Raw genomic sequence first — 23,698 nt, 5'->3', positions numbered from 1 at the left:
ATGGCATCCAAAAAAAGACACCACTCAGTCAAATGAGATGTAGCATCAGAAATATAATGTAGTTGACAGAATATCACATGGACCCATTTTTAAAGAGAGAGTGTCATATTTCACTCAGTTCTGTTCTCAAACCACTTGAAAATTCTCCTCTACAGATGAGAATAAAATTAAACTGAAAACTCGGAATGTGCTGCAACAAGCGTGCTGTTTAATTCAAGTCCTGTCTCTGTGCTAATCAGCTTAGACTAGATTTTATTGTTCTAAGTGTCATGACACACAATGCTCTATATAGTTCATCCAACAAACAAACAAACAACAGAAATGATTGACTAAAAAGAAAACAAAAACATCTGTATAGCTCAGTTAAATAATTAAAATGATTATTAAACTAAAATAATATATGCTATAAAATAATATAATACTATATGCTATTATAAAATATAATTACATTATTTTATAATGTTATTCATCTGAGAACTAATGAGTTTCTGTATTGTTATTGTATAATCTTGATATAATTATTGAGTATAATCATTCTATCTAATATCAAAAACCAAAACTGTTGCTTAATAGCAGATCTTTTAGCTACTGATTATACATTAGCAAATCTGAAGAGCCTCGACTAGATGTTTTTTACATAGACTGTATAAAAAGGTTTTTTGAGCGTAATATCACGCCAAATGTTCAGCATACAGCAGTAAATAGAACGCGTGCCTCCGCGTCACGTGGTGGCGCTGTTCACAGCACGCGCATTGACGCACGCGGCTTCTCATTCAAAACACTCGACTTAACCGCTTCAAATCCGGATGCTGCTGCAGGAAGGCAGAAAAATAACATCAAAAACTCGCATATCCGAGGTTTTGCGTGTTTTTTTAGACCGCAACACGGAAATGGACACTGTCAAGTAATCCGTGTTTTCAAAAGTAAGCTACTACTTTAATTTGCACTTTACACACAAAAAAGCAAATAAAGCTCTCTGCTACACAGTGATTCTGAACTTTCCGTTACATATATTTTATATAAATATGTCGCGGACTCGCGGATATCTTAATCAGTCATTCAAGTACTTACATACTTTTAAGATTGCACCTGATTGAAAGAACTAAAGTCTGACGCACTCCAAGCTGCCAATGCTGTTAGTTATCTAATTTTACATCATACAGTCAGTAGAGTCCCATAACTGGTCATTTTAGTCTGTAATCGCAGTCATTTAATGCTGGAAAGAGATACAGGTCACCTGCAATCTTCACAGCAGATGTTTGAGTTTCCACCATGCTTTAGTTCTTTATTTTATTCACTGATGAAATGAAAATGTACAATAATTACTTCCTTAAAATATGTTCCTGACCTTATTGTGAGCGAAATTATCAGTCTATGCTATTCTAAATATAGAAAACACTTGTCCCTTCAATCTCTTGTCAAAAAATTCCTCTAACCAATGACCACAGTGACTATTTTTTCACAATCAGAACGATTCCTGATGGGTCTTGTCCTACATTTTTTGTGTGTAACGTTTATTTTGTTTCAGATTGTATAATGATGTTAACTTGAATCATTTCATCTGAATAAATGTTTTTATTTCTCACAGCTGATGGCTGGCTATGGAATCAGAACTGTTGATTGGCTGGCAGGAGGAGAGGGCGGAGCTGAGGGCGGAGTTATCACGTCTGCAAGATGAGTTGGCTGAGAGCAGAGCGGAGAGGGAGGAGCTTGAGTCGCGAGCTCAAGCTTTGACTCACAGGGTGAGGAAGGAGCCAGTGACGTGTCTGGTCCATCAATAACAGAGTGAACACATGGCAAACTTATGATCTGTCTGTCTGTTTGTACCCATGCTGTTTAGCTGTCTCAGACGCTGGACCCTTCTCTGTCATTATCAGTGCGTCTGGACGATGAGCAGCGAGAATGGCGAAGGAAGCTCAGAGAGGGCAGAGAGAGAGAAGCCAGACAGGCTCTGCTCATTCATAAACTTCAGAACAAGGTCTGAACTCACAGCAAAAGTAATAATACCTCATATACTGTAACTCCTTTAACAGTGCTGGCGAAGGTCCCTGTGAGATTTAATCTTTCTGTATTCATGGATCTTGAATTGTTCTAGTTTTAGATCTAAAACTAGAACTAGATGTTAGGTAAAAAATGTTAGCCTGAATGCACTGTAAGTCGCTTTGGATAAAAGCGTCTGCAAAATGCATTAATTAATTATAAAACATTTCAGGAGCGTTACTTAGTGACAGCACGAATGGAAGTTCTGTATTTATAGTGAGTGTTAGCCATTGCATGACATGAACAACAGTAACAAAGTTGAATAAAGTTGGGTTTCATCCTTTTTGACTCCAGTGTCCATAACAATGTTTGAAGCCCCAGATTAAAACAAGCAACTAAACTTAAATGTTAGTATTCCAGAAGTTTGGGCTGAATAAAAACAACAACTTTCTTGATTAATAGTTGTTTTGGCTTATTTCAAAACTAGTTTATCTTATTTTAAGTAATTTATGTCATGTTGATGCCTCCCTTGAAGTTTTCTGAGGTGGGCCCTGGTCCCTTGGTTGGAAACCACAGCTTTTTGCAAATGAATAGTCATGATTGGGTGACTACCAGTAGAAGTGAAGACACTGGGAGCGCACATAGTCAAGGAAAGGCAAGATGAAGAAGATGGTAATATTAGGGTTTCCACAACTTCTGGAAACCTGGAATTAGCGAAGACATTTCCAAAGTGGGATTTTCAGGCCAGAAATGAATAAGGTCTTAAAAAGTTATGGAAAACCCATTTAAATTTTCATAGTAAATATACCATATCCAGTAATATCATAAATACTATTCCTGAATATGATTTCTGTAAAAATTGTATTCAAGTTTCAGAAAAAAAAAAAAACGGGAAAGGTTGTGGAAAATTCTTGGAAAGTGCTGATCTGTTTGATTTACCACTGCCGTAGTACAAGAATATAGTTTGACACATTAAGCATGTTTTAATTGATAATCACTTGTCTTTACTGTTCATGATATCATGCATTGCTATACAACACTTTCCTCATGTTTTTTAACATCAAGAAAAAAGTCTGAACATTTTTTTGTAAAATTTTTATGGCAAGTTGAACGGGCATCTAGAACAGCCTCTACAATCAGCCTGCAATAAAAACACTGTTTATGTGAATGCCTCATTAACCTAACCATTTAAGAGGACCAATCATATTTCAGTTCATACAGACAGTCTCTCAATGGTATGTGCTTATGCATGTCAGTTGTTGGAGTACAGGGCTCGCTGTCAGACTCTGGAGCAGCAGGCGACTAGTGAGGAGCGAGAGCTGAGGATCAGAGAGGTGAGACGAGCAGCAGTCCTCTGTGTTTTCCTGGAGATCTGTGAGCGCCACATTAACGCTGTGCATTTCACAGAGGATGCTGCGGGATGAACGCAGTGACACACTGGAGAGCACCCTCATCAGGCTGGAGGAGGAACAGCAGAGGTGTGGGAGCGGTCTAAATACTATTATTATGTCTTCAGGGCTTGAATTCCCGTGACTGAGTTGTGTTTGTTCACCGGAGCAGATGTTTAGGGCTCTCAGAGGTCAGCACTCTTCTGCGGAGTCAGCTCAGCCAATCAACAGAGGCTAATGAAGCACTGCGGGATGACCTACAAAAGCTAACAGCCGATTGGTCCAAAGCGGTGGAGGAGGTGGTGCAGAAGGAAATCGATTGGCAAAAAGAGAAAGAGGTGAGGAATAAATATTATAAATAATAAAATAAATAATATAATTGTATATTTAATAGGAAAGGTCTAGAGATAGATTCCCAGACAAAAGAGTCAACACACATACTGATTAAATATTTAAAGAACTGGAAACACTTCTTATTGGAAGTTGCAGCAGTGATATGTGTAAATGTGTAAATGGCATGATAAGTGTTTCCACAGAAACAGTTTATCATCCTGTAATCACAATAATTTCAATGTGCAGCATTAAATACAGTTGTCGGTCCTGAAATATGCTGTGTGCATGGTCTTACAACAGGTTCATGAGCTTTTGGTAGTTGCTTAGCAATGGCTCCGTCTCTCTGAGGATTTTTATAAGTGCATTAGGGCATGTGCTGCAATATATTGTCACCAAGCAACTGCCCAATGACACACAAAGTTGAGTATGTGTCTTTCATTAGTGCATGTGAGAGAAAAGACATTACAGAAGTGAGTTTTATTCAGTACTTTTTTAATTCAGTCCTTGTTAAAATAACCTCAAGATTGCGACCATATTTCACATTACATTTTAAGGCACAAATGTTTTAAAATGCACTCTCAGTGGTGTTATCATGCAGTTAAGATGGCATCATTCCGGCGTCTGTGTCCACACTCAGCATTTTCTCACGAATCTGCAGTTGTAAACATCATCATTGGCACAAAAGCTGCATTTCCACTGTCGGGCCAGTGCGAGCCAGGGCTTAAAACGGGCCGGGCGGGGCTCATAGCCCCGGGCCAGTAGCACCAAGGCCAGAATAGTGCAGGGTTTCCACAGTGGAGCCTGAAGCTCCGCTGCTCGTCACTAAAACACGCCCTTTACACGCCTCTCAGAACAACATCACGAAACCCCATCATTTCACCAACAAAGAGAAGTTATCAGAAAACTAAGAAATAAGTCACTGGAACATGCGCGATCACAAAACGAACATGATAAAAGCTGCCGTTTGTTTGCATGCTTTGTTACATATTCAAATTCAAAAGCATCGATGTTTTAACTATAGAATAAGTGATACATTGATCATATTGATTTAATTTATCAGGACTCAAAATTAATCACACATAATACACTTATTTCTAGTTTATTTATTTATTTTTAACGCTTATGAAAATAGCCTGCTTATTCAGTCGAGTCTGTTTCTGTTTATTTGTAGCCACAGTAGCCGTCACATTTAGAATGAATGATAATATCTCTATTTTTATCAAAGCTCTCGAACAAAAAACATTAGTTTTTTAGTGAGTTTTGAGCTTGACTTATTTAAAAAAAGTGTTTAATGCTGGTGTTAAAGCTGTTATCTTTCTGAAATGATCCGCAGCGCAGACTCTCTATTTTTATAAAAGCTCCTGAACAAAAATCATTATTATATTTTGATGATCTGCAACGTGGAGCTAAACTCACGAAGCGAGACGACAGATAAAATGTTACTAAATAAATACACAATTGTGATAGAGAATAAGAAGCTGACGTCTGATTTATCCAAGCGGTCATATTTACCATGTTTACTATGGTAACGTTCATTTTTAGCATGCATAGTCTTTTACATAGCTTATAAATATTTCTGCCTTGTTTAGTGATTATAACCCACATCGGATCAAGTTATTTCAAACACTTGCTGCTAACTATGAGTGAATTTTGAGCTCAACTTATTTTAAAAAGTCTTTAATACCGGTGTTAAAGCTGTTATCTTTCTGAAATGATCCGCAGCGCTGAGCTCTCTAGACGCGGAGCCCCACCTGGCCTGCTTTGGCACAAGTTTTTCGTCGGGCCAAAAAACCCTGGCCGTTGGCCCCGAGGAAGCCCCGGCGAGGCACCATCAAGCCCCGGAAGTGACAGTGGGAATGCGAGCATGCCCGGTTTAAGCTAGATAGTGGAAACGCGGCTAATGATTTCTCTTGCTTAGGCTGAATTTACAGAGAAAGGCTCTGTAAATGTAGCAGGGATATGTTGCTGCACTTGCTGCTTCAGGTTTTGTCATTCTTCGACTGACAGACACCGATGGATGAGTGTTTGTGGCATACACTGACTGTGCTACCACATGTTTTGTACAAACTATACACTTAAGATGATCCACAGTGCAAAAACAGCATGTTCTGGTTTCATTGATACAATATTTTACTTATGAAACAAGTAATTTTTTTATTCAGTTTTATTCAATTTGTTGTATATTTATTTTGAATACAGGCTTTAACAGGCTACATAGGGAAGGAGCAGACCAGGTTGATGTCTCTGTGGGGACGTGTAGTCACTCTCAAACGCCAGTGTCACTCTCTGAAGACGGCTACTGACAAGTGAGGACACAACAAAAAACTCATTTATGCTTTCAGTTACATGATTGATATAGCTTTTTAATATACTGGTTTGCTGCTGAAGAAGCATTTCTGATTATGTTAACAGTTTATAAACTTAAAAGTTAATATTTTTTCATATTTAATGCTTAATATTACCGTAACTGATTAATGTCTCTGCTGTCACTTTTGATCAATTCAAAGTGTCCTTGTTGAGTAAATGTATTTTTTTTCAGTCATACTTTATTTTAAGGTCTGATTCTCGCCATTAACAAACCATTAATTAAGACTCTTGCCTCAATAAACTCCTAATTTCCTGCTCATTAAAAGCTACTAAGGTGGTTGTTAAGTTCAGGTATTGTGTAGAATTAAAGATAGAATATGGTCATGCAGAATATGTGCTTTATAAGCACCAATGAACAGCCAATATGTTAATAATAGACATGCTAATAAGCAACTAGGCCTAGTTAATAGTGAGAATTGGTCCCTATATTAAAGTGTTGCCTTTATTTCTAAAATAACTGACCCCAACAGTAGTGTATGCATTCTCTAAACCTTCTGTTAAGTGTGCATGTGTTGTGTTTTGTGCTACAGAGACTTGTGGGAGCTGAGAGCTGAGTTCTCTCGTCTCTCCTCATCTCTCCTCTCTGTATGGGCTTCTCCTCGATCAGTTCCCACGATGCCCCATGACTCCTCTGTAGGCCACTCCACTACGGTCCAGCCGCTCTCCTCCTCCCAGGGGCCACTGTCTCTTGACGATCTCAGTCATGAACAAATTGGCAAGAGGAAACCAACTGAATTAAAAGCTGACATTGAGTCAGAGACCCTGGAACTCAGGAACAGGTCATCACAGAATTCATGCAACATTAATTCCACTGCATTATTTCAAGTATTCACAATATATTTCAAGGGATTTTTCTGGTGATAAATGGATTTAGAATTCTTATTCATTGTTTTGTTTACACATTTACACATCATTCAGGAAATGTTTACGTATAGTTTTGTGTTCATTATAGTGTTTCAGTATAATGGTGTTATACTTTGATTTTTATCAGAATCACAGAGCTGAATATGACAATACAAGCTCTGGAATCTGAACGGGGGAAGCAGGAGGAAGAGATGGAGAGGAGACACAGGCAGGAGATGGAGAGAGAAAAAGATCAAGAAATGAAGTGGGAGAGACAGATAGAACTGGAGAGAAACTTCGAGTCTGTCAGACATGCTGTCACGACACTGGTCAGTCTGATTGAAAACAGGAAATAAATGGTCCTTATTTAAGTGAAGCATGAATGAACAAATGTGTTCTCTGTCTTTTTGTCCAGTCAAGGGTTCTCAGCTCTCAGCAGATGAGCGGACTGTCAAGCTCTCTGTTTTCAGACGATGTGTCCAATGAAGGACTGTCCTCTGTCCTCTCTGTCATCGCTCAAGCTGAGACTGCCCTACAGTTGAGACAACAGGAAGTACAGGTTGGTCACTGTGAAATCAGAATGGACCCTTTCTGGTCTTATTGTGAACAATTCATCAGTGCATGGTTTCCCCCCCAAAATCAAAATCAATGGCTGTATTGTCTTTTATCTAAATAAAATAACACGTTCTTTAAAAATACTTTTCTTTTTGGCTGATGTAACCTCTTAGTACGGCAAATCTTTTTGTCAGGATGCTCAGATGAGCCTGCGTAGACTTGGAACAGAGAAAGAATCACTGGAGCAGAGAATCATGCAGTTGGAGAGTGAGGGAGCAGAGTTTCAGGAACAGACAGATCAGGGAGCACTGCAGATAAAACACACACAAGAGCTGCTGAACAGGTGAAGAATGCTTGATTATCTCATTATACAAATTCATAGCAATACACTTTTATCTTTCAATATTCCTCAAGGCTACCTTCAGTTTCAAGGTTTACCTTCAATTTGATTAACTGCATTAAATAAAAAAAATGTTGTAATATAGCTAGCTAGCTATAGATAGCTAGCTTAGGTTATTTACAAAATATTTGAACCATATTGGTTATCAGCTAACATGTTTTTTTGTTTATTTTTTATTTAGTGGTACCGATCGCTATTGGATATTTAATTTTAGTTTATCTCCTTTCTTTATCTTTACATTTATTTTTTTAATCTAACTCACTTAAAATAGTCTTAAAAAATGCTTGTAATTTAATAATACTGTGGAATGTAAAAAAAAAAAAAAAAGGTAAATATTTTTCATATTGTATGTTATAGTATTGGAATTCTCAAATTCACTGTGAATGTAGTGGATTATTTTTAATTTGCAGTACTGTTTAAAGGTTTGGGGTAAGATACTTTTTTGAAAGTAATTGCTAGTTTTATTCAGCAAAGTCACATTAAAATTAATCGAAAGTGACAGTAAATGCATGTATAATATTATGTGTATAATAGAAACAATCCTGTTTCAAGTAAATTCTGTTCTTTATAACTTTCTATTCGTCACAGAATCCTGAAAAAAAACTAAGCAAATAGATATATAAAATATAAAATTCATGCTGAAATATATATTTATGTTATGATAAAATAGAAATAAAATATTTTAAGTAAATCTTCCACCAGACTTTTGAACGTTAATGTATTTTTAACAAGATAGTATAGAATTTTGCTAGTGGCCATTACAAATAATTATTGGCTAATTGCTATTGCCCATAATTGTACAACTGACATTGTGTGTGTGTGACAGTGAGAGGGAGATGGTGACTAGTTTGCACAGTCAGATAGAGGGGGCTGAGAGACTCGCCGAGGAGCTGAGACAGGAGAACGAACTCTTGAGACGACAGAGAGAGAAGGAGGAGGAGGAGCGAATCCAGCTGGAGCGAGAGAGACAGAAACGGTATGATTGTCCATCAATCACTGTTTAACATGATGCAGAATTCATTTAGGATGTGCGCGTCATTAGAGCACTATTCAGTCATGCTCATCATGTTTATTCTGCTGGTAAATAACTCTGATAAGGTTTATTTGTAAATCAGCATGGAGGCAGAGATGCTAGAAACCGCTCAGCTGTGCGAGAGGGAGACTCGTACACGCCTGGAGATGCACAGCCTGCAGGGGGCGCTAGAGAGGGAGAAGCTGGACAGAGCACGAGCTGAGCAAGAGGCCTCCAACACTAAAGATTCCTTACTCAAGGTAAACTGATAAGAGTGCCACAAATCAGCAAAACCTTGCCTCTTATATACACTACTGTTCAAAAGTTTGGGATTGGTATGGTAAAAACAGTCATAGTGTGAAATATTACTACAGTATTTCATACTGATTTGCTAAAACATTTCTTATCAATGCTGAAAAGAGTTGTGCAGCTTAATATTTTAGTAGAAACTGTAATACTTTTTCTATAGCTCTTTGATGAATAGAAAGTTCAAAAGAACAGCATTTATTTGACATAGAAATATTTTGTAACATTATAAATGTTTTTACTATCACTTTTGATCAATTCAGTGCGTCATTGTTGAATGAAAGTATTAATTTCTAAAAAAAAAAATTCTTACTGACCCCAAACTTTTGAATGGTAGCGTAACCTTGATGACATACAGTCACTGTCCACTTTATTAAGTACACCTTGCTAGAAAAGGGTTGGACTCTTTTTGACTCTAGCTGCCTTAATTCTCCATGGCATAGATCCAAAAATGTACTGAAAACCAGGTGCTGTTTTGGTCCATATTGCCATGATTTCATCACACAGTCGGCTGCACATCCATGATGTTAATCTCCCGTTCCACCGTTGCTCTTTTGGATTGAGATCTGGTGACTTTGGAGGCCATTTGAATATAGTGAATATAGTGAACATTGTCATGTTCAGTAAACCAATTTGAGATTTTTTCTCATCTTTGTGACATGGCCTATTGTTAGACTGGAAGCAGCCATCAGAAGATGGGTACACTAGTCATAAAGGGTTATCAGCAAAAATACTCAGGTAGGTTGTGGCGTGTAAACGATGCCCAGTTGATACTAAGGGGCCCAAACTGTGCCAAGAGTATATCCCCTACACCATTACACCATGAGCAGCTTGAACCATTGATCGAAGGCTGGATGCAACCACGGCTGCGAGTGTGGATTGTCTGCCTGAAAAGAAAAAATCTGATTTGCCTACAATCTGCAGTCACCTTTCTTCCCCATTCTGATGTTTTGTTTGAACTTCAGCAGATTGTCTTGATCATGTCTACATGGCTGGTGAGTGTATACCATATACATAAGCTAAACAGCTGTGTCAATGCGCCCAAAATCTCACACACTGGCCCTGGGACATCAGGATATTCTGCCTATTAAAATGGACGGATGAAATTTTGTCTGAGTTGTGTAGTTTCCCCATTCTGTTTTTTTTTCACCCATTCAAGCATCTCAATCATTCCTTTATGTTGTCCTCCATTTTCCCTCTCTCCTCCCTTCCAGGCACGGGAGTCATTACTGGCCCTGTCCTCCAGTCAAACCCAGCTCAAGAGGGAGCTGGCAGAAGGTAGAGATGCCCTGGAGAAGATGGCTGCTTTAAATGAAGCACTGGCCAAGGACAAGAGAGAACTCGGTGTTCGTGCTCTGCAGGTCTGGCACGCAGGTTTAGCCCATCTTTAGCATAGATCACTTACACTGCCTAGGGATGTGACCAAATCCCTGCAAGCTGTCACAGGCCTCTTGCCTTTAATTACTTGATCCAGAGCCAGATAGAGTTGCTGGTAGGGCCAGGTTTGGGGATGGAGTGATGAGAGGTGTGATTTTTGTTTTCCTGACCCCTCAGCTGGAGACGGAGGTGGCAGAAGCCCAGGCCCAGATCCAGGCATGTGACGCAGAGATGGCAGGTCTGCGCAGAGAAGTCAAGACCTCGTCACTAGAGGCCAGTGAATTAAGGTGTGGCATTGTGAAACAGAGGTACATATTTAAAAGTCAGCTGATGAAAAGGCTGTAGATATACAGTATTATGAAGTGCTGAGCATGTCATCTTGGAAGCTTCATTATTATAATGATGCAAATGCAAAATTAAAAAAGAATGCATTTCATATATTATAACACTGCTAAACTAAGAATATCCTGATATTGTTTATATTGCCTCTTTGTTATGCACAAGGCGGAGTAAAATATGTTTGTGTAATAGGCAGTTTAAAGTCTGTAGATGAAGTGTGTCTGTGACTCTAAATGGCAGATAATCAGGTCCCTAATGAGCTGGTATGAGTTTGGTAGGAATACTAATGAATACATTGGGCTTTAGATGACACTATAAATGTTCGAGTTTATTTCAACAGCTGTTATATTTGGCTGTAGTATGCTGGCCCTATGTTTTCACAGCCAGTGATTCTTCACTGCAGTTGTGTTGATGATCCCACTGCGTTCCAGGGAACGAAGAGAGACGGATCTGAAAAATCTTCAGCAGCTCCGAGACCGGGAGAGAGAGCTGGAGAATGAGCTGGAGACTGAGATGGAGGAAAGAGAGAGGGAGGTGACTGCTCTCACAGAAGAGAAGAAGAATAATGAAGAAAGGATTGCAGAGGTGAGAAACTCTGACAATACTGACTGCTTGCAGACTAGATTCCGCACACAAGAGTACATTTTTGAAAAGTAAACATTGTGTTCTAACTAAGTGCAAGTTGACAAGTTTCCAAGTAATTATCTCTCTTTGTATGTGTGTGTATTCATCAAAAGAATGTATTTTACTTAATATTTACTAAATATTCAGTTTGAAAACCGGTGCAATAATGTAATAATAAAATAATTGTAAGTAGAACAATACAAATAATGAAATATTGTGTAATTAATATAAAATTGTAAAATAATTGTACAGTTTATTGTTTGCCGAGTAGCTTTGCAATGTAAGGTGAAATGGCATAAAAACACATAAAGACTTGAGAAGACGGAACAAAAGAATAAAAGATTTAATATCAGAATGTATTGTACACACATATAGTATGGTCTCGTAACAGCATGTAATTACAAAAACACAGATTTGCATTAACAAGGAGTGTGCAACAAAGCAACAGTCAGGCATCAAACTGACCAAAAAGCTGACGGTTTGGAGGAAATACAGGTATTTAAACAGTGTTTGGCAGTATGTACCAGAGTCTTATCTTCCATGAAGAGTGACAAGCTGTTGTCCAGTTAGATCTGTAACACAAAACATGACCAACCTACACAAACACTCATTCAATCACAAAGACTATTGATTGAGTCCTGATCACCCTAGGTTTTTCATAATGATGGCGTTTAGTGTATACTATTCTGTACACATGTTCTCCATACTTCTTGTGTTTTGGGTCTACTCATGGAGAGTGATGATGTGTTTGTTTCAGTTAACTGAGCAGTACAGCACAATGTTGAAGGAGTTGCCGAGTGTCCAGGCAGAACTGCTCAAAGCAGCAGAGCAGCAGAGAAGAGCTGAACGAGAGAGAGATGACCTAATTAGAGAGAGCCAAAGACTAGAGGATACAGTATGTTCACTGGAGAGAGAGAAGGAGGAACTCACACAGGTCAAAGAGGAACTCAGGTATAATGAAACTGAGTCTATGTTTCCCATAAAACAACATACTAACAGCTCAGTATTCTTTCATAATAAGAATCCTCATCCTCATAAAGTCTTTTCAAGCTTTATGAGGATATTTTTTGTTAAACATATTCAAACCTATTTTTGTCATCAAAGCGTCATCCTTTTTGTCAGGTTGCTAGGTTGATACCTTTAAAACCAGCATCAACTATTGTATGTTAGATCTGTATAACTAGATCAGAATCAATGTTTTTAACCATATTTGTACCAATCCCCCAATTAGTTCCTAACCTGCCGCTGTCTCTCTTCAGAGGTGTGGTAGCATGTCTCCAAAAGCAGATTTCTCAGGTTCAGGAACAGGCCTCAGGTCTGGAGATGCAGTGCAGTCATCTTCAAACACAGGTGGAAACGCTGACACAGACCAAAGATGTCTTGCAAGGTTGGACTGTTATATTATAATAAACTTCTCATTGACTATTCACTTTAGTGGTTTAATATGTTGGTGTATTTTTGTGTGTAATAAAAATTTAACATTTGTCTCTCCAAATTGTGTAGGAGAGATTCAGTGTCTACAGACAGACTTGGAGAGAGAGACAGCACAAAGAGAAAGGGAAAGAAAAGAATCAATGGAGGAAAGAAGGAAGAGTGAAAGAGAGATAGACAACTGGCAGTCGGAATGCAAGAGGATTCAGAAAGACGTTGAACAAGAATCCCAGAAAAACAAAGTACAAGCAGAAGAGAGCAAAATAGAGAGAGAAAGATGGCAGAAAGAGAGAGAAGCTCTGAATGCAGAGCTCGGCCAGAAAGATGGAGAAGTGGAGATACTGAGGAACAAGATTGATGGTTTGTTAAAAGAAAAAGAAGAGCTTTCAGACATCTTAGATAAAAGAAACACAGAACTTGAGAAACTACAAACGAAATCAGCAGCGGAGCAGAAAACAGCCGAACTAAGACTGAGAGAAGCGTTTGAAGAGATTGAGAGCTGGAAGGAGAGAGAAAATGAGGTTCAAAAGGAGAAAGAAGAGTTAAATCAGAAGTTTATAGAAAGTGTGGAAAGAGAAAGTCAGAACCTCAAGATCACAGAGAGAGAGAAGGCAAAGATGTCTGATCTGCTGAAAAAAAATGAGGATGAAATACGAAAGAGAGGAGAGGATATAGAAGAGTTAAAGTCGAAAGTCCAATCACATGAGAGAACAATTGAGAGTCTGGAAATGGAGTTACAAGAGAAAGAGACCTTGGAGAGTAGATTAGAAGCCCTGGAGAAACACAACACTCAACTGACAGAGAGAGAACTGGAGAAAATAAGAGAAAATGAAACCAAACAAAAGAAAAGAGATGAGCAAGAGAGGGAGAAAGATATGCGGTGGAGAAGACAGTTAGAACAGAAAGATGTGGACTTGATAGAGCTCAAAAGCAGAAATGATGAACTGATGAGAGAGAAGGAACATATCTCATTACTTGTGGAAGAAAGAGATAAAGATGTTGAGCAACTGCAAACTATGTTGTCCACAGAAAAGAGAACCCTTGAACTGCGACTGAAAGAGGTAAAAGAAAATGTGGAGTGGTGGAAGAGACGAGCTGACAACATAGAAAAAGTAAAGGAGAGTGTAAACCGGGTTGCTGAAAGAGAGAAGACTGAACTAAGAGAGCTTCTTGGAGAAAGAGAGGAAGAGGTACAAAAGAGAGAAGAGGTCATTGGTGATCTCAGAGGTAGAATTCAGTCATTAGAGGTCATCATAGAGAAACTAGAGGCCGATGTTGAACAGAAGGATGAGCAACTTAAACTTCTAAAGGAGCAAAACTCAAAGATGAAAGAGAAAGAGATGGAGAAACAAAAAGAGGTGGACAGGAAGCAACTGGAGCTTAAGGAACAGGAGAAACAACTGAATAGAGAATTAGAAGATCTCAGTACCAAAATGGAAGCAGTCATTCGAGAAAAAGAAGACACACTACAAAGGGTGGATGAGAGAGATAGTGAGATAAAAGAATTACAAGCAAAACTTACACAAGAACAGAAGATGTTCGAACAGAAACTTAAAGCAGAACACGAAGAGGTGAACAGGTGCAAAGCCAAGTTAAATGAGATGGAACGAGACCGTATGAACTCGGAAGAAAGGGAAGAAGAGAGAAGGAAAAGACAGGAGATTGAGGAAAGAGATAGGCAGCAGATACTGAGAGGAGAGCTCCTTCAGAAAGAGACCGAATTGAGGCAGTTGAGACTGAAGATTGATGAAATGAACCAGGAGAATGAGGAGGGCAGGAAGATAAGATTGGAGCAACAAGAAGACCTCGAACGCCAAACTGGCCTTCTGCAAGACACTGAGGAGGAGGCACAAGCACTAAAGAAGAGTTTACAACAAAAAGAAAAAGAGGAAAGGGATAGAGTCCACCGTGAGGAAGAAGCATTGAAAAGGCTGAGAGAAAAGCTTCACAAGGCCGAGCAGAGGAATCTTGAAGTTTCAAGCAGTCTACGGGAGACTGAAACGGCACTGGAGAAGGAAAAGCATCAACATCGAGAGAAAGAGGAGAGACTTACGGACTGTAATCAAGAGCTACAACTGGTCAGGCGTGAGCGAGATAAAGAGAGGGAAACTGTTGAAGATATTAAAAAACTTATAGGCGAACAGGGCAAAGAGGTGAAGACGCTAAAGGAAAAACTGGATGAACGGTTAGGAGAGTTGGGAAAGTTGTCACAACTGCTGCAGGAGAGCCGAGGGGAAGCACAAGTGCTTGAATCCAGGGCAGAGAACAGTGAAGAGGAGAAACAAAGATTGAAGAGGTCTTTGAGTCAGACTGAAGATGAGAGGAGGCGTCTGGAGACCCAACTGAGAGATGAAAAGACGCTAGGAGAAAGGCTGAGAGCCAGGCTTGAGGATCTGCAAAAAGGTCAGCACATCCTAATGGAGGAGAAGACGGGACGGATGGAAAAGCTTGGGGCTCGAGTACGAGAGCTGGAGGAGGAGAGAGACCATCTCTCGGCTGAGCTTCGCAGGAAAGAGCGAGAGATTGAGGCTCTGAGAGATGAAACGCTTCGAGAGAGCCGAGACAAGGACAGAATAAGCTCTTTGCTGAATGATGCAAAAGAAAGGAAAGAAGCTCTTGCTACCCAGGTGGATACTTTACAAGAACAGTTGGTTAGGCTTTCAAGAACCAAAGAAGAAACCAGGTCAAAAAACCAGGAACGAGAAGTGCAGAACCAGAAGATACGAGAGGGCCTGACTGCAGGGCTTCAGGAGATGGCGACTCTGAAGGAACTGCTAGAAGAGAGTCATCGTGAGGGAGAGAGACTTCGGTCCATGATGCAGGAAAAGAAGGACGAGTTGGTCCGAGGCAGAGAGGAAGGTGTTCGAGCAGCACAGATTGAAGCCAAAGATCTTCTACTTAAAGTCCAGATGTTAGAGAAGCAAAAACAGGAGCTTAGGACTGCCCTTCAACTCCAAGAGGAACAACTTAGGACGAAAAACGAGGAAGGTTTGCGAGAGAAAAAACAAATGCAGCTAAGACATGAGAAGCTAGAAGAAGAACTGGAGACCATGAAGACCGTAGCAGATCAGAGAGAGGCTGAGCTGACCAGAGCAAGGGCTAGAACGGACATCCTGGAAGATCAGAGGACTGAACTCAGCTCTTTGGCAGCAGAAAGGACCAGAGAAGCAGAGGAACTGAGCTACAGATTCAGAGAGCTGAGACAGGAAGTGGACAGAATGAGAGAGGACAGAAGAAGAGAGAGTAAAGACTGGGATGAACTCAGACTAGAAAATAAAGCGAAACAAGGGGTGTTAGAGGGATTGGAGCTCCTCCGAAAAACAATAAATGAAAAGGAAAAGGAGATTGAATTAATGAAAGAGAAATATGAAAATGAAAAAAGAAAAAGAGAGAAATTTCAGCAAGCAGAGGATCAAAACATAAGACAACTAGAATTATTATCAGAGAGACTCAAGGACAAAGAAACTGAGCTGGAGAGTATTAGAGAAATGGCATATGAAGAACAATCAGCAAAACTTAGATTGCGGGATCTATTTGAAGATGAGAAAAGAAATACCGAGATATTGAGGGGAAAAATAGAAACCTTAGAAAGAGAGAAACAAGAGCTTGAGACCAAAATGGAAGAGGATTTAGAGAATCTGAAAAGTGATCTTAGAGAATCTGAAAAGAAAAACAATGGAATAAAGATGGATAGTGGCCATGGTACTCTATCAGACTTCCTAGAGATAAATGCTGAATATCAGTCTCGTGACAGATTGTTAGAGACAGACACACTTAGAAAGGACCTTACAAAAAAGGAACAGGAAATCGAGAGATTAAAGACAAAGGCTCAGACCCTACAGACTGAGGTCAACAGACTGCAGTCCACAATAAGAAATGAGAATGTAAAAACCGGACCACCAGGGACTGGGGAACAAATGTCCACTGTCCTTTTAGAAAAGGAAAAGGAGGAGAGGGACAGACTCCTCAGAGAAAAGGATATTGAAGTATATGCTCTGAAAGAGCGAGTTGAAGAGCTGAGTAAAGACAGGGACCGTGTCAGGACGGCTCTAGAGAAAACTGAATCCACGTTGATTTACTACAAGGAGAGGCTGGAACAGCAGGAGCATAAGAGAAAGCGGGCAGGAGCTGATACATCACAGGTCAGTAAGGCAGAGACATCTTTCATTTAAAATACCAAGCATAAAATTTGTCGTTATGGCACACGGATAAAAGTACATATTTGTGTATTTGAACTGGTATGGCATTGGACTCTATTCAGGCACTTACTGGTGTGGATGCAGCTAAAGATTTCAGTTTCAGAACATCAAAATGAATTTTTATCAGTCAACCATAATTTGTGTATTCTGTGACCAAAAATGTCCAGAAACACTGGGCTACAGAGGAAGTGAGTAGTATTTGGCTGGTTAAAAAAAATTACTGAGTGCACCTCTATAGATAAATTAGTTTAAAGGGGTCATATGATGTTGCTAAAAATAACATTATTTGGTGTAATGGAATTTTTTTTTTTAAATTATTTTCCACATAATATACATTATTGTTTATCCTCTATGCCCTGCCTTTCTGAAACGTGACGTTTTTTTACAACGTTGATTGGCCCAATGCCTCAAACGTGTGACAGAAATGTTACGCCCCTCACCATACTGTGATGCGTATCCCGGTCAGAACACCGGCACAACAAGACAAAACCAATAAACCCATTACAAATGAGCCATTTGTTGAATCCAGTGGGGACATAATTACGGAATATAATGACTTATGCTGTATTTTTACTCGTGTTGAATCACGCCGTGCAAACATAAAAGCATGGGCATGGACGAGTCTTAACTTTTATAAAGAATATCTCTTTGGATTTGAGACTTTAGTCTTTGCAACTTTACAGATCTTCTTTATGCACCAAGAGCTTGTAACACTCCAAAGAGAAAGGTAAACCAGAAACTGCATCATATGACCCCTTTCATTATCTAAGGCTAGTATCTGGAACTCTCAGTTGAGCAGGGATTGTGATCCTAAAATAATATAAATGGACCATTTTCCTTCCCATTCAGAAGTTTAGGTCAATAAAGTTTTTTTTTAAAGAATTGAATTAACAAGGATGCAATAAATTGATCAAAAGGGGCAGTGAAGACCTTTATAATGTTACAAAAGATTTATGTTTCAAATAAATGCTGCTCTTTTGAATGTTCAGGAATCCTAAAAAAATGTGTCATGGTCTCCAGTATTAAGCAGCACAGCTGTTTTCAACGTATTGATAAAGGTGTTTTTTTTTCTTTATCAGCAAAGCAGCATATTTGAATGATTAAATGATGCTGAAGATTCAGATTTGCCATAACAGGAATTAAATAACGTTTTAAAATATCTTAATATTAAAAAGTTATTTTAAAATGTATTCATATTTCACAAGATTAATGTTACTGTATTTTTGATTAAAACAGCCTAAGTGATCATTATAGACTTCTTAAAAAATAAAATATTATTCTATATAATATTAACATTTTATAAAATATCTATTATATTTTTATAGAACAAATATTACATTAATATTACACTTTGTTGATAATTTAGTTGATCAGATACTATTTTAAATAAATTATGTTCTTTTAAACTCTGTTATTCTATTTTTTTTTATAGGCCCAAACTTTTTAAACAATAGTATACATTTTGTAGCTTCTTTTTTTTTTTTCTCCTGAGCTCTACTTTCATGTACCAAAAGCAGATATTTGCTATTATTTTTCTCTCCCTTTGTGTCCTAATTAAATGTGCTTTTGTTGCTACTGTGTCTTTAAGACTTCTTTATGTACATGATTGGCTATCCTTTTTGAATGTGAAACAAGCAAAAATGCCCTTACAATGTGACTGAATTTTGAGTAAGCTGTTGATAAAATGTAAACATGACTAGTCATGGTTGTGATATCAGCTGTGTGGCAATTTTGATTTTGAGCCGTTTTAGGCTTAGTTTCCATAAATGGCGTGAGTGGACTGATGAGGAAGCTTGTTTTGAACCATAGAAAATTTACTCTTTTAGTTCAAAAAGTGATGTCAATCTGTTTCTCATGACATGTCCCCTTTAAACACTGCATTGAATTTTTCGTTTTGGGCAATATTGATAGGAGAAAGAGCTTGAACCAAAGGCCCAGTCCGTAAATGAAGTGGAGACAGACTCTGCTGTACAGGGGCGTCTGTCAGCGATGCAGCGGGCCGTGGCACAACTGGAGGTGGAACAGAACCTTCTGCAGAAGAAAAACAATCATCTGGAGAGGAAGATTGAGAGACTACGAACTGAGCGACAGCATCTTAGAGAGACGCTGACACAGGTGTGTGCACGACTCACAAAGAGACCATAGTTTATGAAGCATCACGATTACTGTGTATATTTGGCCTTCACCAGGTTGAGCTGGAAAGGGGGAAACTGAGGCATCAGCTGTCACAGACAGAAGCTGGAGTTCTGGTAAGATGGAGAGAATACATTTGCAATACATTTGTGTTTTGTTCTGGTTGTCTTTCCGTGATGGATTGTATCAGAAGTACCCAATATTTGTTAGTAGAATTTATATTCATTTTTAGTACAATATATTTTTGTTAGCTTTAACAGCCAGTGTTGTTTTATACTTTTATAATATTTATTAATATTTTGATTAGCTTTGAAGTTTCATATATTTATATTTTCATTTTTCATTTTAATTTTTTATATTTTTAATTTTTATGTAACATTGCTTGAGTTGTTTTATTAGTTTTGTTTGTTTTTCTTCTGTTTTCTATGTTAATAGTTTTATGCAGCTTTACTTATATTTCATGTAGTTGCCAGGGTAACATTTATAATTTTCATTTTTTTTTGTTATCTAATAGTTATCTAATATTTGTTTTATTTTTATTTTAGATGTATTTCATTTACCGAAAACATATATAATAGTTGTAGTTAACAATAATAATGCTGTTAGTAACATGTCAATTTCAAACTTTTTAATTGCAATCGGTTGTATTATGTGTCTTTTAAGTGTTAATTGCTAGTGAAAAGCAAAAATAATCTTGTGCTGTATAGGCCCTGTCAGATGGTACTGAAAAGGAAGAGCTTGTGCGTCTCAGAGTCCGAGGCAATGAGCTGGAAGAACAGGTTCGTTCTAAACACTTAACACAACAGTTGATTTGTATTTTGACATGTAACAGCCTCAAAACGTAAACTTAATTTTCTAGGTTCATCGTCTTCGTCTCATGTTGGCCGTGGACCATCAGCAGAGGGCAGAGTTCATAGACCGCTCTCTGAAGAACAGCCAGAGTCTGATGTCCCTGAGACAAGATCTGAACGAGTCTCTAGCTGCGGTGTCCCAGCGGCCCGTCCCCTCAGTGCTGGAGTCAGAGACACAGAGACTGGACAGGAGCATCAGAGAGGAAGAGCTGCGCTTATCTCTCAGCCAAAGCTAAAGATATAAAACACTGCTTTATGTCTAATGACTATTATATAGTTATTATATAGTTCATTTAACACTATATTTTTGCACTTAATATTAAGTAATTCTGGATGTGAGCCTACGATTTATTTCACACTCAGGGTCTGTTTTACTATTACTTTACATAAAAAAAAGCATTTATGTATGCTGTAAATCGTTCTTAAAATGCTAATCAGCTACAAAATATCATCTTAAGGCAACTATTTTAACATTTGGCAAAGGTCAGGTTTACGTCTGTCAGATAATTTACAGATAAAAAAAGCTTTGCAGTGTTTACAATACTTTTCATAGCTATTCTGTCAGTATTATGTGTGCAATATAAGCAATCAGTTTGATGTAATGTAATACTGTGGGTTCTTTTTTTATCTTCATTTTTTTTAATAAACTTGATTCAAAAGTACATGTTTGGATATCGAGAAAACCCAGGGTACTGAACTTGATTCCCAGGGAATGTATAAACTATTAATGCTGTACACTGAAAAGTTGCTTTGAGTAAAAGCGAAATGCATAATGTAAATACTTTTACGATATTTGTTACAGCATGCATACCATCAGATCTGTGTGGCATGTGTGATGGCATCTTTTGAAAGTCAGCGTCTTCAAATCAATTACAGAGCACTTGAATTTAATGACAGGATTATGTAATTTAAAGACTCTCTAGCTCTTGTGAGGCCTTGTTGCTTTACCCCATATGAACTATTACAGAGTGTTGGTCACCAGGGGGCGCTGTTTGTATGGAAACATTGTGTGGTTTCAAGTCACCCACATAGCTAAACCTTCCCCATCCTTGTCGTAGTCTAATCTTGCTCAACTTTGGCAGTTTCAACCGCAATCAGAGTACGCAATTCATCTTCAGAATACCAAATAAACAAATGACTAGTAACCTTTGCTTATAAAATGTACTGGCAAGTCATCTGACTGAGACGGACATTGTCGCCTATGTGGGTGAAACTGATGACGACATGACTAGGTCATATTTCATTTTCAAAGTAAAAAAATAAAATAATACTAAATAATTTTATATATAAAAATATTAGGAAAAAAAACAAACTTAACTCCTACTTTTCTGTTACCCACACATAGGCTACATAACTGTTTGCATATTAACTACTGCATTGTAATCACTGCGTAATTTATAATTAATAAAACAAGTTTCTGCCAAAATATCGTAGTTAATATAGACTACATAATTACGGATTACTACTGGAAATTAATCATAGATAATTATGGGATTCAAAAAAAGATATTTCCTCTGGTATTTCACATAAATTATGACAACGTTACTTGTTTTCAAGCTTTTGTTTGTTTGTCAACAAACTGGAAATGTTTATATGAATTAACCACGATTCATTTTCTGAATTGCTGAAGATCCGAGATTCTCATTCTGCATATGTTCTTCAAAAGAAGAAAAAATGGTAGTCATCGAGAGGGAAAAAGTAATATTTCAGTTTATATTTTATTTTCACAAAGTAAAAATGACCGTGATAGCTCAACGATAGAGTGATTACATATAATATTTATATAGGCCATGTATAAAACTATATCCCTGGTTGTTTGGTTTGAACCATTTTTGTTAGTGTAAAACCAAATGACCTCAGTTGTAGTAATCATGAGTGCAGCAAGTGAGGTGTTTTTGGCGGAAACTATTGTAACCATAGGAAAATATATTTGGGTGAGAGGGGAGAAAGAAAGCTAGACAACTTATAATTGAATTGGTTTGTCAGAGAGAGAGAGGGAGAGAGAGGGAGAGAGGGGGGGGGAGAGAGAGGGAGAGAGGGGGGGGGGGAGGTGGAGGAGGAGGACTGGCTGCCCTTCATCTGTCTGCTCAAGGCGGAGCTGAAGTTACCGAGAGCGGGCGCGGGAGCTCGACGTGATCCGCGGGGCGATAATCATCCACACCGGGGGAAATGCGCTAATTTACCCGAGCAGAATCTGACCGGCGATCAGTTCACCGACTGCTCGGTTTATTAAAGGCCTCTGTCGCTTTGGATCGGACTCAATGTTGCTCCTCTTCGGCCGCTTGAGCCGACCGACGGGCTCGACGCCTTCTGCCGTAGATTTGTTTCATTTTAGAGAATTTTTTTTGGCGTCAATCCATGAATAAAGCCGGGAAATGTCGGACATGTCATCAGCTTGTGAAGCTTAACAACGACTGAAGCGGACTGACAAGAAGAAACCTGACCCATATTAAGATAATGTTACTGCTCGAGCATCTGGACCAGAACCAAATACACCGATACTAAATCTCGTTTATAAACGCCGATAACAACTGAGACGCGATCGCTGCAGGTTTTGAGACCTCTCTAAAAACGGCTGAAGAACTGCGAGGAAGTGGATCACACACACTGCATGAAGTATAATCTCTCAAACGCCAAGCCAGCATGGAGAAAATGCGTTTGTAATCTGTTTTTCAAAGCACACACTAACCCAAAGGCGTCTAAAATCATGCACTGCCTCCAAACCTTCATTTGCACGGCTCATTTCGGACTGCTCCTTCCGAGCACACGAGCTTGAACTTCGGTCGATAAAGAAGAAGAGAAAAAAAGAAAATCTTCTGGAACTTTTTTTTTTTTTTTTTTGGAGCCGAACACATCCAGAAGCACCAGGACCATCATCAGGATGAGAGTGCGGATCCTAAACCGAACATCAGTGCTGTCACTGGGGCTGTGCACATTGCTTCTGCTCAGTGCTGTGGCTGGTAAATATAGTTCAGATTTACATTTAACTTAGATAATATGTGTCCATATTACAAAAGCCATTTTACATTATTTGTGCACGTTGTTCATTAGAATCATGCGTTGTAGCATGGACGCTGTAATGAGAAGTGAACTGAATCTGAATCGGTTCACTGTACAAATGTGAACTGTCAGAAGTATCTTGCTTCCTGTTGCTTCGCTGGTTCATTATCTAGAGACGTGTTGTGTTGAATCTAGTTTCAGTGTAAGTATTATGGCTTGAAGAGTGTCTTTCGTGAGTTATTCTAATCTAGTTAAACTAAAGTGGATTTACTTTGAATTGGTCAAAAGTTACACAGCAGGTGCTACTTAGAAATAAAGGTTAGAGCTAATAAACCAAATATTATTTCTGCATATATATGCATAACTTCCCTCGGTTATTTTTACACTCTTAAAAATAAAGGTTATTTATTGGCATCAGTTGTTCTATGAATAACCTTGAACATCCAAGGAACCTTTCAAATGCAAAAAGGCTCTTTATAGTCGAAAAAGATTCTTTCGATTTTTAAAATGTTCTTCACTGAAAGGTTCTTTGGGTAACCAGAAATGGTTCTTCTATGGCA

At 38.5% G+C, this 23,698-nt stretch overlaps 2 protein-coding genes across 3 annotated transcripts in view; both read left to right on the top strand.

Annotated features, from left to right (window-relative positions):
- Positions 1 to 780: 780 nt before the first annotated feature.
- On the top strand, positions 781 to 20,803 carry si:dkey-230p4.1 (centrosome-associated protein CEP250). The gene is made up of 23 exons (XM_059499792.1): positions 781 to 923; positions 1,589 to 1,742; positions 1,841 to 1,978; positions 3,237 to 3,314; positions 3,388 to 3,458; positions 3,541 to 3,706; positions 5,901 to 6,007; positions 6,599 to 6,847; positions 7,060 to 7,240; positions 7,327 to 7,470; positions 7,661 to 7,809; positions 8,693 to 8,842; positions 8,982 to 9,138; positions 10,399 to 10,545; positions 10,739 to 10,848; positions 11,332 to 11,485; positions 12,282 to 12,475; positions 12,784 to 12,911; positions 13,028 to 17,097; positions 19,066 to 19,269; positions 19,344 to 19,403; positions 19,995 to 20,066; positions 20,147 to 20,803. Exons 2-23 carry the CDS (start codon positions 1,602 to 1,604, stop codon positions 20,372 to 20,374), a joined length of 7,098 nt encoding a protein of 2,365 aa, XP_059355775.1. The 5' UTR covers positions 781 to 923; positions 1,589 to 1,601; the 3' UTR covers positions 20,375 to 20,803.
- Positions 20,804 to 22,213: 1,410 nt separating this feature from the next.
- bmpr2b (bone morphogenetic protein receptor, type II b (serine/threonine kinase)) overlaps positions 22,214 to 23,698 on the top strand; it is a 66,449-nt gene continuing 64,964 nt past the window's right edge. Inside the window, exon 1 of one of the 2 annotated variants that reach the window (XM_059499790.1) lies at positions 22,214 to 23,098. In XM_059499790.1, coding sequence (XP_059355773.1) covers positions 23,020 to 23,098 — 79 coding nt within the window. In that variant the 5' untranslated portion in view covers positions 22,214 to 23,019. The remainder of the gene's footprint in view (positions 23,099 to 23,698) is intronic. The other variant, XM_059499789.1, reaches the window with a different exon arrangement.

The sequence above is a fragment of the Carassius carassius genome, chromosome 19, assembly GCF_963082965.1.
Source record: "Carassius carassius chromosome 19, fCarCar2.1, whole genome shotgun sequence".
Classification (NCBI taxonomy): Eukaryota; Metazoa; Chordata; class Actinopteri; order Cypriniformes; family Cyprinidae; genus Carassius; species Carassius carassius.
Note: the sequence above shows the minus strand (reverse complement) of the source record. Positions and strands in the feature narration are given on the sequence as shown.